This window comes from Dreissena polymorpha, chromosome 1 (assembly GCF_020536995.1).
Source record: "Dreissena polymorpha isolate Duluth1 chromosome 1, UMN_Dpol_1.0, whole genome shotgun sequence".
Lineage (NCBI taxonomy): Eukaryota > Metazoa > Mollusca > Bivalvia > Myida > Dreissenidae > Dreissena > Dreissena polymorpha.
Genome location: NC_068355.1, coordinates 135,515,184 through 135,530,943, shown reverse-complemented (window position 1 = coordinate 135,530,943; position 15,760 = coordinate 135,515,184). Strand labels below are relative to the sequence as shown.

At 37.5% G+C, this 15,760-nt stretch overlaps 3 protein-coding genes across 4 annotated transcripts in view; 1 reads left to right on the top strand and 2 right to left on the bottom strand.

Annotated features, from left to right (window-relative positions):
• The window catches only part of LOC127850945 (beta-hexosaminidase-like), a 97,122-nt gene that overhangs the window by 41,994 nt on the left and 39,368 nt on the right, over window positions 1–15,760 (bottom strand). The gene's annotated exons all lie outside the window — the stretch shown is intronic.
• LOC127850988 (uncharacterized) lies at window positions 24–5,961 on the top strand. The gene is made up of 4 exons (XM_052384404.1): window positions 24–396; window positions 1,222–1,395; window positions 1,995–2,285; window positions 3,147–5,961. Exons 1-4 carry the CDS (start codon window positions 173–175, stop codon window positions 3,901–3,903), a joined length of 1,446 nt encoding a protein of 481 aa, XP_052240364.1. The 5' UTR covers window positions 24–172; the 3' UTR covers window positions 3,904–5,961.
• LOC127850976 (uncharacterized) lies at window positions 8,193–14,613 on the bottom strand. Its single transcript, XM_052384378.1, has 7 exons — window positions 13,995–14,613; window positions 13,161–13,237; window positions 12,296–12,388; window positions 11,507–11,778; window positions 10,719–10,930; window positions 9,826–10,012; window positions 8,193–9,417 (listed from the first exon to the last, which is right to left on the bottom strand). The coding sequence occupies exons 1-7, from the start codon at window positions 14,586–14,588 to the stop codon at window positions 8,981–8,983; spliced, it is 1,872 nt and encodes a 623-aa protein (XP_052240338.1). The 5' UTR covers window positions 14,589–14,613; the 3' UTR covers window positions 8,193–8,980.

Sequence of the window (15,760 nt, the reverse complement as noted above, 5' to 3'; positions counted from 1 at the left end):
AAAAAAAACTTTTTAATTGAGGACAAAATGGATAAAAATATCAAAAGTGAAATAATAAAAAATAAATAAATAAGTATCTATACTTGACGGTATTTATTCTAAAATCGTTTCAAGTAATAAATATTATTAAGTCCTAAGACCGGTCTAGTCCATATCCGGTTTCCAAAAAAATATGGCGGACGTCGAAGGTTTTCGAGAAGAAGCAACTCGCATTATTCACTCTTTATGTAGAAATTTAATGACGCAAGATACAGATGCAAATTTGTGTGAAGCTAGTCTTATCACTTTGACAGCATTAAGTCGGAATGCACGACGTATGTGTACCCGTTATCCCATTTTTGAACGGTTGTGTGAGATTATCGACTCGTTGATGTCGACAATTGAAGAGCGAAAGAGGTTAGTATTTTCCCTGACCATTTAAATAATTTTCGATCCAATTACTTGCGGACTATTTGTTTCTATTGACCGGCTTTCGCGAAGCCTGCAATATCTTAAACCAATCCTCGACCAATTAGGTAATAAGATGAAATAATCCAACGTACATTGACTTTGAGTCGTAGGCGGTGCTCTTGTTATTACTATTATAACTAATCATAATATCAACAAAAGTGATTATCTTGATACAGTTAATATTTCTATGCACTTGTTAACAGGAGCATTCAGTTGTTGGTTGGTTAACAAAACAACAAATAATCAGACAAAGACTGGTTCGTTGCTTCGTGTTTATTGTCACACAATTGATTTCCGTCATCATTGCGGCATGCTGTTTTAGTAGGCGAAAGCGTTATTTGACACAATGTAGTGCGCTTAAGATCGATTTTGTACGGTTAAGTCCATGGAAAATGCATTAATAAACATGTTTTTGGTAATTCTTTAATAGTTTTTTCCCCGTAATTTACATTATACAGTGCGGGTTCGGTACTGACATTGCTCTTTCTGTACTTATACAGCGTTAGTTGTCATAATGTTGCGCGCTTGAGAACAAATTTGTACGAAATATTCCATGAAAAATGCATTTATACACAAGTTTTCAGTTATACTTCAATTGGAAATTTAACTGATTTACTGATTATTTCCATAACATACATTTTACAGTGCGCTTTCGGTAATGCTTTTGCGCTTTCGGTACCGATACCGAAAGCGCGCGCTTTTGGTAAATCTAGTAACCGCTATAATATAATATTATTTGTGTTGTAACTTTTGTTGATTTTATCTTTTCAGGACGCTGCAGCCTCTCGTTGGTTTCTTCGCCGCAAAACAGACTACAACCAGAGGCAGACCACTTTACGTCATTAGTCGAGAGCAGCTGGAGTATCTAGTTGAAGCAGGCTTCAAACGAAGAGCTATTGCTAGTCTGCTTCAGGTGTCAGATTCTGTTATTAAGCGCAGCCTCAGGTATGTTATCCAGTCAATTGAAAAAACATTGTGTATGCAGGGTGTCCCAAAAAACCGAAACCACTGGAAAATGTTTTAATATACAGATAATATTATGCCCTTTTGACACATTATTATTGAATGTTAAATGGGTATTAGTTAGGTTCATTAATCACAAGGTGGCAATTTTTAGGAAGTGATTTCATTTTTTTATAAAATGAAGTCATTAAGTACTTCTTTTACGAATTAAAATCAACCTAAAATTCAAAATGAACAACTGCAAGACAGTTTCTCAGATAATGCAAGTGTTGTATAAGGCAACAATGTTATATTATTGAAGATACAGAAGTGCAGTTGAAACATGTTATTTAAATGAATACTTGTATAGCGATTTGGTAAAACTGATTGTTTAAAATAGAAAAACAATCTCAACTCAAGATCTGGACGAAGGGAAAATCGAGTACTTTAGTCAGATTGCACTGCATGGGGAGCCACAACACAAGATCTTGATTGCTGCAAAGGCACAAACATACAGCAAAACATATTTTCTCCCTTCTCAGTGAGGTATATATTTCATATTCACTCAAAATAAACAAATATTCTCTATTATATATTTTCAGGTCATATGGTATAAGCATCAGAGGAAGGTACTCAAGCATCTCCAACGAGGAACTTGACAATCTGGTCCGAGAGATAACAGATGGCAATCAGACACTTGGGCAACGAATGGTTCAGGGACATCTTCAGAGTCTAGGACATCGGGTTCAAAGACAACGTGTTGCTGACAGTCTGATCCGGGTTGACGAAGCAGCTGTAGCCATGCGATGGTGTCACTCGATTCGGCGAAGGGTGTACAATGTTGCTGGTCCAAACTCATTGTGGCACATAGATGGAAACCACAAATTGATAAGGTACAAAATTACTATGATTCGTATTTTTAACAAATTAAGATTAAATAGGTTGATTAAATAAATACCTTTGGTCAAAATGTTAACCTTGGTGATATCTTATTTTCTAAGTCAAGTTAGAAGTAAGGTCACTAGGTTAAATAATAGAAAAACCTTGTTAACGCTTTAGAGGCAATATTTTTTCTTAAATCATCTTGAAAGGGGTGGGGACTTGAAAGGCTGTTTTTGGCCCTAATATCAAAAATCATGTGAGAAAGTATATAAACCTTTTATATTACCGTTAACCGTTACCTCAATGAACTTAGAATATTTATAAAAAAAATCTTTGCTGTTTCCATATTGAACAAGCATCTAAAAAAAAAGCTGACATAGTGGAATTTTGGATAATTTTCAGTCAAATTTTGGCAGAAATTGTGAAAAATAAATGACATCAAACTAAATTTTAAATGTTATCTAACACATATTTTGTGCAATTTTGGTGTTGTTTGTTGATTGGGGAGGCATTTAAATATTGCGTTATATGCCAAAAAGATGCATTAAATTGCTCTAATTGCTCAAAATTCCATTTTCCTAATTTCAGCTTTTTTTAGAATGTTGTGGAAACTGTGTATCAGTTTTCTTCAATTTCTGCCTAAATTGTATAAGATTAAAAACTTAAAATTTGGGTTACAGTTAGATAAGAAGGTATATTCAACAGATTTGAATTTTGTGACTAATTTGGGCCCAATTATTTTGGTTTGACTTGTTACCCCATTCCACTTGAGGCCATATATAAACACCAAATCAAACAAAATACTTTGCAATTTTAGTACATTTACATTGTAATATCTATTCAAGTATGTACAATTTTTTATTTTTTTTCAGATGGGGTTTTGTCATACACGGAGGCATTGATGGCTTCTCGCGGATGTGTGTTTTCCTCCAAGCTGCAACCAACAACAAGGCTACCACGATGACAAAAGCCTTCATGACAGGCACCCAGTGCTATGGTGTCCCATCAAGAGTCCGCAGCGATCACGGGCTGGAAAATACCGGCGTTGGGGCGTTTATGATAGCGCATCGTGGACCTCGTCGGGGTTCTTTCATCACGGGAAGGAGCGTCCACAATCAGCGGATTGAACGCATGTGGCGTGACCTGTTTGCCAGTGCAACAAACGTGTTTCACGGATTGTTTTCACATCTTGAGGAGTCTGGACAGTTGGATTTGACAAATCCAGTGCACATGTGGTGCCTTCATCACGTGTTTGTGCCTCGTGTCCAGCGAGCGTTAGACATATTCCGTGAGGGCTGGAACTGCCACAGGTTGAGCAGTGAAAGAGGTAGAACCCCCACACAGCTCTACATTGAGGGCATGATGCGCCAAGCTGGACAGGGTCATAGGGGTATCGACGACATGGTGTTCCGTGCTCCGGAGGAAGACATCCAAGACCATACTGAATATGGTATTGACGATGAGGTCGAGGTAGCCCCCCGAGAAGACATGATCACCAATGTGTCAAATGTAGACTGTCCTCTGAATGAGCAGGACTTCACAAGACTAACACAAACTTTGAACATTGAGAGTGACCACCAGGGTGTGGATTGTTTCTTGGCATGTGTTGAGTTTTGCAATTCTGTGTAGTGACCAAGCTATGATTACATGAAACTGCTTATATGGTGACCAGAATCAGATAGTGAATTATCGGATGATGATTGTTGTGGCAACTAGTCTAGTTGCCATAACAATCATCATCCGATAATTCACTATCTGATTCTGGGTCATATTCTAATATAGTTTAGATTAGAATCACCTGAAACTGTTTTATATTCTGGAAAATTTACTATTTAAAGTCAAATTGGTGTTAGTACATGTTTTAATGTTTTTTAATACATGTATATCTGTTATTATCAAAATCTTGATAATTGAGACTCTCATTATCTCTCAATATTCTCATTTGGTATTTTATTTGTGCTTTTCATAACATGTACACTTCTTTTTATCAGACTTTTATTAATTAAGTTATGTACATGTACTCATTTGTTAATGTCACTTAAAGTGCCAGACATATACTCATCTGATATCAGACTGTAATTTATTAAGTAATATACTCATTTGGTAATTTCATTTGAAGTGCTAGTCATAAACTCTTGGTAAAATGTTATTGTGTTAAGTGGAGGTTCATTATATTGAGATTGTTCTTTGTCAGTCTGACAGGTCAATTTTTGCAACTGTTTAAATGATCTCATGTGCTAAGAGTTAAACACTGTTATTGTACTGTTTTATTGTGTACTCTTAACACAGTATTACTTATAAATGTTCTAGTATTTGCTCATAAAATGCTTCAGTATAATTGTTTTAATTCTTGTGATGTTTATCAGACTTTATTTTTCTTAAGGTAACTTACTCCTTTGGTAATTCTATTTGAATTGCTAGTCACATTCTCTTGGTAAAATGCGATTGTGTTAAATAGAGGATCATAATATTGAATATTATTGTTTGACAGTTGATAAAGATGTTTACAGTTTTTATACGCCCGTATAAAATACGGGACGTATTATGTGAAACCCCTTGGCGGCGGGCGGGCGGCGGGCGGAAGGCATCACTTTGTCCGGACTCTAATTCAAATTGTATTCATCCGATCTTCACCAAACTTGGTCAGCAGTTGCATCTAGTTGATATCTAGGCCAAGTTCGAATATGGGTCATGCCAGGTCAAAAACTAGGTCATAGGGTCAATAAGTGCATTTTCAAAGGGGCCACTTTGTCCGGACTCTATTTCAAATTGTATTCATCCGATCTTCACCAAACTTGGTCAGCAGTTGCATCTAGTTGATATCTAGGCCAAGTTCGAATATGGGTCATGCCGGGTCAAAAACTAGGTCATAGGGTCAATAAGTGCATTTTCAAAGGGGCCACTTTGTCCGGACTCTATTTCAAATTGTATTCATCCGATCTTCACCAAACGTGGTCAGCAGTTGCATCTAGTTGATATATAGGCCAAGTTCGAATATGGGTCATGCCGGGTCAAAAACTAGGTCATAGGGTCAATTAGTGCATTTTCAACGGCGCCACTTTGTCCGGACTCTAATTCAAATTGTATTCATCCGATCTTCACCAAATTTGGTCAGAAGTTGTGTCTAGATGATATGTAGGTCAAGTTCAAATATGGGTCATGCCGGGTCAAAAACTAGGTCACGAGGTTACTTAGTGCATTTCAAGCATTTAGCATGGTGTCCGCTCTCTAATTGAAGTAGTTTTCATCTGATCTTCACCTAATTTGGTCAGAAGTTGTGTCTAGATGATATGTAGGTCAAGTTCGAACATGGGTCATGCCGGGTCAAAAACGAGGTCACATAGTGCATTTCAAGCATTAAGCATGTTGTCCGCTCTTTAATTGAAGTAGTTTTCATCTGATCTTCACCAAATTTAGTCAGATGTTACATCTAAGTGATATCTAGGTCAAGTTCAAATATGGGTCATGCCGGGTCAATAACTAGGTCTTGAGGACACTTTCAAGCATTGAGCATGGTGTCCAAAACCTTCGAACGGGCGTACCTTGTGACAGTTTGGCACTCTTGTTACTGTTTCTTCTTATTTGCAATAACTACTTGTGGACTAGTCATTTAAATTAGTTTAGTTATATATTTTGAAATGTCATTGTCATTATTGGAAGTTATAACTTATTAAAATGTTAAAACTTCCAGTGTTTGTTTAATTCAGATTGTCATTAATACTGTAAAGAATACATGTTATGTACTGTACAGAAATTATACATAAAGCTAGGGCCCGGTCCCTTCGACCCCGACTTTATTTTCAGGATTTCAAATTTGGGACAATCGACACCCCGGAGAGTTGATGTAACCTGAGGAATTTATTTTTTCTTAACAATTCACATTAATATCCTCTTTTTTAACTGGGGAAATACATGTAAAATATGTGCCAAAAATCGCTCGAAAGCCACGATTTGGCACCTTTATTTTAAAAAAAACTTGGCCTCCTCAAATAATTCAAAAGACTGCTACAAAGAATTCTAATGAAAACCCTGATGTATGTCAGATATATGAAGTTTTTATACTCAATGTCATGTTTCAGCGATTGTGTTGTTTTAAAAACATAAAGTTGATTTTGAAAGTGATATTTGATGTTAAGCTCACCTGACACACAGTGACAAGATGAACGTTTGTGGCCGTGATTTTGTGACCATTAAACATTTCACCCTTAATACTCGAGTTCTTTCAAATTCGCTGATCAAACTTGCCAGAAGTTGTATCTCAATTAAATTTAGGTCAAGATTGAGAGTCATGTTGGGTCAGACACTAGGTCACTAGTTTATAGTATAGGAAAACATTGCTCTAGAGGTCAGGTTTTTTCCTCATCAAACTTGTTCAGAATGTTCACCTAAATGATATCTTGGTCAAATTTAAACATGGTTCACTTGACTTATTAAAATAGGTCAAATTAAAGAAAAACAACGTTCGCACTCTAGTTACTGTTTCCTTCAGTTTGTTAGTGCAAACAACATACATGACGAAGTACCCAGCCTTACTGAGGTACACCAGCAGAATGTTATTCATAGGTATACCCTACACCAACCTTTCAATCCAGATTCTTATTTACTGTGAGTTCAATGTATAACATACAGAGGTAATGGAAAACACTACTCTGGTACCTTCGAAGTAGGTGTGTTATCGAATGAAGTACCTTGAGACGGTATATCAACACAAACACTGAATTCAATAACCAATGACTGCCTATCAAAATCGAAGGTGAACACAAAGCCAAAATGCGCCTTGCACTTAATATAGCCAAAGAAGAAAAAAAATAAACTAACATGGAGAACTTATATAATTAAAAAAAAAACATGATAGGTCAATGTCTAGATCACTAGGTCAAATAAAGAGAAATTTGTAAACTCTTTATCAAAATAGCTAGATGTATACATCTTGATGATTCAATTGTAAAATTGTACATGTTGTGCAAGGTCAAACACTAGGTAATCAGGTCTAAAAGTAACACTCTAGTCACATTTTTGCTGTTAGTAATAGTAATGAGTGTTGGTCAAAATATGTGACCTCTGAAGTGTTAACAGTATAATAGTTGATATTAAACAAGTGCATCACAATTATGGACAGCAGACACATGGCGATCACAATAGCTCACAAACCAAAAATGACCCTATTCAAACTTTACCTATATAACAGAGGCATATTTAGTGATCAATATCGTTCAAAACTTGACCTGTAGAGCATTGGCATGTTTTTTTGCTCACATGTCTCATAGAGACAATCACTATACCAGTCATATCGGCATCCAACATTCCTTGGTAAACAGGTCCTAGTTGTGAGGACATCTTTGCAAAACCAGGTCACAATATGTATGAAGATGGTATAAAGGTGGAGTTTGTGTATCCTAGTTGTTTGCTTCTTATTTGGTTTTGACTATTTTCGAATAAGTTATAGCCCTTTTTATATATAGTATAGAGAAAATATTTTGTTATGGTTACTCTTTGAAAACTACCTGAGGATTAACATTTAAACACTACAAGGTTGTCTAATGGTACACTAGCTGTGTCCCATGAATTTAATTTATTTCGGAAAACTTTTAGGGTGTTATGGATATTTGACTCTTTTCCTTTTTACATACTCTGGTACAGGACTTGATGAACTGTCAGTTCTTGCTTGTTATTCCTTAAATATCTACAAAATATGGTTGTTAAAAGATGATGTTTGTTTTTGGCATCATCAATAAGGTCTTGCACACATAACTTTCACACAGGCACCAACATCTGAGTGACTGCAATAAATATCAATACCCTTCAAATAGGTCAACATGCATTTTCATGAACAATATGTCGTGCATTTTAACAGGAATGACTTTATTTTCGATTGAAGGAGAAGCACATGATACAGGAATAAAAATAAACACAATTCGTTCAAGAGCAACAGTTTATTTTGATAACAATCTCAAAAACTAATAGACACAATGTCAAGTCTAAAACTAATAGACACAATGTCAAGTCTAAAACTAATAGACACAATCTCAATTCTCAAACTAATAGAAAAAAAATATACATTAGGTAAGTTACAGATCCTGTACCATTCTGGGCCCGTATTCACCAACCCATTCTTAGACTTAAGAATATACTTTGAACCAAGAAAATTATGCCCATGGTTTGAAAACATACAGGCAACCAGTGATGGTTATGTCCGTAAAGGAAATTTCTTCATTACGAATGAATTAGATAGAGACAGTTAATGTCAAGTTTGACTTAATATTAAAGCAATTTTTTAATAATCCTATTTAAAGAATATTCTTTATTCTTAGACTTAAGTCTAAGAATTGGTTGATGAATACGGGCCCTGGTTTAATATTTATGTTCGCAAGAACTTTTTTTGAAAGTCGGCACATGTGCATAACTTTTTAAAGCTTGTTTACTAATACAATATTGCTAAAGTAATACGGAAAAACTATATTTGGAAACATGTTGATAACTGTGGCTCAGCAACTTTAGTTAATGAACAAATTGTTTAACTCCAGTATATATTTATACAATATTTACAAAACACTTAAAAACAGTAATACAAAAACGTTTTTTTTTGTTTTTTTTATTTCCACAAGCAAATAGACATCGAGTTTGGTGAGGAGTTTTGTCTTGTATTTTACAGAGCGATTGATAAACTCATCAACATTAGATCTTATCTCCATAACATAAAGAAATATCACATATCACCGAATGTTGATGAGTTTATCAAACGCTCTGTAAAATACAAAACAGGGTCCTCAACAGCAGGCGTCAGATGCTTTAACGTAACACAAAGTGCACAAGTGTTGACCCTTTCCTCGCCACCAAACTCAATGTCAATCTGCTTGTGGAAACCCACAGCTGGGATTTCTGTTGAACCCGACATCCACATGAGGACATCCTTCGGCTTCAGGGTAATGCCGTTGATGGTGGCGCCATCACCCTTTGTCGCCTGAAGGAACCGAACAAACTGCTGGCCAGTTTCCCGGTCAGCCTCCCGGTTGATATCTTCGCGATATTTAAAGTTCATCAGACCTCTTACATCGGCAACAGTGACTGGCGGCTTACCACCACTGAATAGACAGGTCAACTTCTCCTGTCTCACTATGGTCAGAACATCATGAGTTTGTAGACCTGGAAGGATAATATCAAATTGAGTTAATGCTACAAACAGTCATTTAATCATCACACAGTTACATGTTCAAATGAAACATAGTGTCTAGTCATATGAAGTTGATTCATAAAAAGCATGTTATTTAAAACGACCCAGTAATGAATATAATGCAATTTAATAAATTATCAAACACACATCTTATATAATGGCACTAAAGGCAGTTTAATCAAAATGTTTGATTCATACATGAAAGCTTTTAGATTTTGATCAGCAGCAATTTCACTATTTTTTATTTTTTATTGAAAATAACTTGTATCATTGTGTGTTTAACTTGATGGAAAATCTATTGACAAGCCAGCTTGCAAAAACATCTCATTACATTTGGAGGAGCTAAGTTACTCAATATAATAATAATAATATCACATTACCTTCAATGAACTGGTCCAGTTCATCTCTGCAGTTCAACACCATGTTGTTAACAAGGGCCGACTGCAGGAGGGGGATGTGGTCCTTCTTGAAGATGTTAGATGGCAGGATAAACCCTGCTGCCTCTCGCTCGTCATAGATGCTAAAATAAAGGTCCTGGAGCTCACGGTCAGTCGAAGCATCTGTCATCTGAAATTATACATCTTTATTATATGATCCGTTTACCCGAGTCAGATGGACTGCATTTAACTCCATTTCAGCACAAACAAATCAATTTTCATCAAGAATTGACTATGTCAAAAAAAAATAATTATGTTGAGCTATTACTCATGCAAATAATATTTGCTACTTGGATAGGGTGTGTGAAGTTGGTTGACTATATAACATTGCATGTCTTTTCCTTACATATTATAAATTTCAGTCACTGGTTGTAGTTCAGGATCTGAATTTCAGGTCCGAGAGTATCTGTTTTGGCGGGATCAACTGCTAGCTGAGTTCCCGCCAAAACAGTTACTCGAGGGCCGGAAATTCTGGTCTGAGTCTAAAACTAGTGATAAATATTTTTTCTTGCATACATATTTAACAAGTTGTAAAATGGAATGATTTACGGCTGAAATGAAATTTGTTTAAGCTTTCTTTTTATTACGGACGCATATTTTAAGAAGCGTGGTATTATGATATCATTAAGAGAAAGTGACGAAACGCCATAACATTAACATCGAGAACAATGCACTGATGTAATTTTAATGTTTAAATTGCATGCCAGTCATCTGGCATCCCCCTGTGCCAGAAGGGGTTTCCTGGCATGAATGAAAGCAGGCAGCAGAAATCTCAGTCAGATATGCAAGAATCATAGGTCTTATTTTATGTCATTAACACATATTATAATATATACCTCTTCAAGTGTTTTCACCAAGTCTGGATTGAGGTCATTTGGATTGACACCATTTGTGATGTTGAGTATCTTGTTGACCACACAGTCGGCAAACACTGGCAGACCTGGACCATCTTGAAGAATGGAGAGAGCCACAAGCTGACCAAGGTAGAAGAAGGTGTTCTTCTCACGCTCCACAAAGTTCTTTCTTAATGTGAGGCGCCCGGGAGAACCTGAAACACCAAATACAAATAAGGAATTTGAATACACATAAGGGAATAATGTTCTGTGGTTACCCATTATAGTTCTCTATCTTATTAGTTCTGAAAGTGTCTCCTTTGAAAGCACAAAATGCATCCTAGAAATATAATAGCAGACCCGGTTTAATTCGGTCTGTTCTGGTAATGGAGAATGCATCACCACTCACGCCCATTAGCACCGGCTTAAGAGGTATTCTACTATAACAATAATGTTTACATTCTATAATCCCAAATGACCAGAAAATACAACTAAATCAACAGGCCAATTATAATTGATAGATGTACAATACTAGAGGTCATTTCATAATTCATGTGACACATACTTGAATTTTTCAAGTGAATTTGAGTTCAGTATTTCTTGCATTACACTTTTATGGATTTTTAACTTTTAACTTTCAATGACAGCTTGATATTTTAAACCTTATTTAGATGCCAACAAAAAAGCTGGTCTCTAAGAATATGCAAAGAATACTATAATAAAAAATATGGCTATCAAGTTGTTCACTTGGCAGACATTGTATGGTTCCAATGCTAGATGATAAGCTTTACCTGATGTAAGCGCTGAATGGCTGAACTGGTATGCAAGGAGGGAGAAGAACTCGCGACGGAGACCACCGAGATCAACACCGGCCTCACCAATGAACTTGATCTGCAGTTTGCTGCTGAGGTCACTCGGTGAGTACCGTAAGGTGCCTAGGGCGTCTTTCATGACGTGGTTACGTCTCACCTCCAGGAGCAAAGGATCTGTAATGGGACCAGTGATGCACATGCTCGCTTGTTGTTTGAGCTGCTCTCTGGCAGTATCTGTTATACGGCTTGGTCTGCAGAAACATATTTTTTATTTTAAAAAATATACAAAATCTCATAAAAATATCTTTATTCAAAATCTCAAATAAAATTACATTTTGATAGAAATAGAAATTTCTATTTTGACAAGGATCTGGTAAATTTCAATACAAAAAATCAGATATTTTCTAATTTCAGTGTGGTCATCCTAGCAAATTTTACAAAGGTTCTTCTGCATCAAAAATATCTAGGTTACCGGTATGCAGTGTGTAAAGCACATTGCTTATTGATTTTTGAGTTTAAATCCTGGCTTGGTCTGTCCATTTGCTTGGTAGCTCATACATGTATATAATTAATCTGCTTTCTTTTGAAATTGATAGCCTAGTGTTTATTCTACAACAAGGATATGAAAAAAAAAGCGAAAGAAGCCTCATTGCAAGATAATGAATTTAAAAAACAATGTCTTTAATCAAAACACTTCATTCAAAAATAAAGATTATTTAAGATATCATGCATAACATTTCATGCACATCAAAAATCTTATGCTCTTACGGAATGGGTTGTGCTGTTTGAACCGCAGGGATGTACTCATTCAGAACGGCTGATGACTGGTTGGTTGTCTGGTCAGCAGGCTGGTCAATGTCTCTGTAAGGGCAAAGTCAATTTTTTAATACTAATAACAGTACAAAATGGAAGCTTGAGATGCCAATTCTGGATATAGAAGCAAAGAGTAAGATCACATGCCATCTGACCAGGCACTTCAACTGTTGGATATCAAACAATATTACCTAATGACCATTCTGTAGCTAACAGTAACTGTTAAGTGCACTGTCAGGAGGCTGGTAACTGCTTAGCCATCAACAGTATTTATGTTACAGTGTGGATATACCACATGACTTTTGCTTCTTGTTTTGCTTCAAGTCTAAGACAAAACAAGAGATGTTTTTGTCAGAAACACAAAGCCCCCTACTGCGCCGCTTTGAAATAATATTTCTATTTATCATTTGGCAGGTATAGAAATTATCTCCCTTTAAAGCTTAATACTTCCCTTGGATTGTGTTTTTTTACCTTTGAGCTTGAAGGATGACCTTGACCTTTCACCACTTAAAATGTGCAGCTCCATGAGATACACATGCATTCCAAATATCAAGTTGCTATCTTCAATATTGCAAACGTTATGACCAATGTTAAAGTTTTTGGATGGACGGACAGACAAGACGGACTTACAGACAGTTCAACTGCTATATGCCACCCTACCAGGGGCATAAAAAAGTTCACTTCAAGATTAGAAATATTTTACTTGTTCATAAATTTCTATGGAGCATACATTCTTTAAGTGAAATGGTAGCTTAAGACAAAGAGGATCTTCATAAACAAATGAGCCATTTTTCCACACACTTTAGTACAGATCACTCACCTGGCTATGTCAAGGAAAGTCTGTTGACGTCGAAAGAGAACTGTGGGTGTCCCAGCTGGCTCATATAGGGAATCACTCTGTAATAGAAATATGTTATTTAAGAAATTGTACAAACAACTTAGGGTCTTTTGGCCTTATAGTGATGGATGAGTCTGCCCCAAACTTAAAAGGGGCCCAATCCAAAACACTGAGGTCTGCTATATGTTTGGGGCTGACTGGGAGGTCACTAAAAGGCCATAAGATCTTAAGTGGTGTATCCTATTTCTTATATTATACCCCATATTATTTTTGTGCAACTTGATTGTTCATTAACAGATTTTGTATGGGGATGTCAATTTTTGTTAACACGTGTGCCATCAACAATACACTATTCTTAAACAGTGCTTGGTACTATGCTGATTTATAGCCCCCTGTTATTCATATGATGTGCAAAGAAGGAACATATTTATTTTGTGTAAGGCATATTTGTGTTGTTGTTATACACTATCATGTCTATTTTACACCAAATGCAAGATATTATCAAAGCAGCATTCCACAGATGATGAAGGCCTTAAATCGCTCACCTAAAACAACTATCCAACAGGATAAAAAAGGAAGATGTGAGCAAAATGCAAACAGACTGTTATGATCAAACCACTTATTTGATTGGACCTAGTGGCCTAGTTTTTTATCAGAAATGACCCATTTACAAAATCGGCCTAGAACTTATTGATTAACGACTAATATTCATGAAGACCAGCAAGTAAATGTGACCTCTAGTGTAATTATTATTATTATTACACCAGAATTTAGCTTGGCATACATGATATGGATCAGTTTGTACTTAAAACCAACCTGAATTTCTGGAATGTCAATCTGGAAATCGTTGTCAATCTCAACAGCTGGCGTAGTCCTGATGGCTGGCGTTGACAGGATGGCTGGCGTAGTCATGACGGCTGGCGTTGACGGGAGAGCTGGCATAGTCCTGACAGCTGGCGTAGTCCTGACGGCTGGCGTAGTCCTGACGGCTGGCGATGACGGGATGGCTGGCGTAGTCCTGACGGCTGGCGTTGACAGGATGGCGGGCGGAGTCCTGACGGCTGGCGTTGACAGGATGGCTGGCGTAGTCGTAACGGCTGGCGTTGACGGGAGAGCTGGCATAGTCCTGACAGCTGGCGTAGTCCTGACGGCTGGCGACGACGGGATGGCTGGCGTAGTCCTGACGGCTGGCGATGACGGGATGGCTGCCGTAGTGGTGACCGCTGACGTTGACGGGATGGCTGGCGTAAGTGTGACAGCTGGCGTTGATGGGATGGCTAACATAGTGGTGACGGCTGGCGTTGATGAGATGGCTGGCGTAGACGTAATGGTAGGCATTGACGGGATGGCTTGTGTAGTCAGGATGGCTGGCGTTGATGGGATGGCTGGCATGGTCCTGACGGCTGGCATTGAGGCGGCTGGTGTAGGAGCAGTTATCTGGAGACCAATGTGGTAGTCTGGTAGGACCCAGAGTCTAACAAAGCCGCATGATTTGGTATCATCTTTAAGCTGTTGAAGAGACTTTTCCCTCTGAATCAACTCCAACTTGCATCTTGCCTGACCCACCATCAACTCAAAAGGTATAGTGTGGAGAATAGGATACAACTCAATGATCTTGTTTCTCAGGTCAGACTGTGTCCCACTAGTCGGAAGAGTGAAGGTGGTGTCTGGTCGCCTACCCAGACCTTTGGACATCAACTCTGTGTGATTCACTGCTGCTGTTGATGTGTAGAGCGGGTGGTCAAGCGCACAAGCTTTGAATCTCAAAATGGTGGATCTACGTCTGTCACCTGTGGGTTGTCGGCGGATCGGGGCCCTCCTTGGACGTGCGGGTGTCACAGATCTGTGAGGTCTCCCTAAGGTGGGAAGCGCAGCTATCAGCTCTTGCCCATGCTGAGCCAAGACCTGATGGCTCCAGTCAGACACCTGACTCATGGTGGTACTCAGGTGTCTTCTAAACCGATCGGCTGAAATATATTATGAGAAATTATTGACACAATTCCTTCGTTGAACTATTAAATGAACAAGCAAGTACTGAAAGTACCTGAGATTTTTTTTGTATATTCTATATTGTCATACATAGAAAAAGCCATGACTCCTTAAACAGGACCCACCATAGATCCTACAAGCCCTCATCTGCTCAAAGATGTTTGCTACTTATAAGTTTTTTTTCTCAATATTATTTAACCTAGTGATCTTTGGTGGTTTTGAATCAATATTACCCACAAGTAAAACTTCAAGATACAGTCCCACCCCTCTTTAGCAGCCAGTCAAGGGAAACGGCCAAATTGGCTGCTTAAGCGGGGTGGCCTCTTAAGAGGGGGTTGGGTCATAGGGAGTCTGGAGTTGATGAGTGCATGGTTAACTGTTCAATTTTTGTATAAACAAAGTGGTAAATATGTGTACATGTATTACAAAATGTATAGACTTAAAATAATTTTATTTCTTCATTTCTAATATCAGCCATAAAACAACATTTTCATTCATTATTATTTAAACAATAACGACATTTAGAGCAATACCGGTAATTATTGACCATATCGGCAAGCTGTTACATTCTCCGCGGCCGGAGAAAAGGGGTG

Excerpts from the sequence above, each read along its gene's own strand:
- LOC127850976 (XM_052384378.1), bottom strand. The coding sequence starts at position 14,588 with ATGCCAGCCGTCAGGACCATGCCAGCCATCCCATCAACGCCAGCCATC. Across the intron at positions 13,238-13,994 it reads TTGACATTCCAGAAATTCAG|AGTGATTCCCTATATGAGCC; the intron begins GTTGGTTTTAAG and ends TTTCTATTACAG. Across the intron at positions 12,389-13,160 it reads ACTTTCCTTGACATAGCCAG|AGACATTGACCAGCCTGCTG; the intron begins GTGAGTGATCTG and ends TTGCCCTTACAG.
- LOC127850988 (XM_052384404.1), top strand. The coding sequence starts at position 173 with ATGGCGGACGTCGAAGGTTTTCGAGAAGAAGCAACTCGCATTATTCAC. Across the intron at positions 397-1,221 it reads ACAATTGAAGAGCGAAAGAG|GACGCTGCAGCCTCTCGTTG; the intron begins GTTAGTATTTTC and ends TTATCTTTTCAG. Across the intron at positions 2,286-3,146 it reads GGAAACCACAAATTGATAAG|ATGGGGTTTTGTCATACACG; the intron begins GTACAAAATTAC and ends ATTTTTTTTCAG.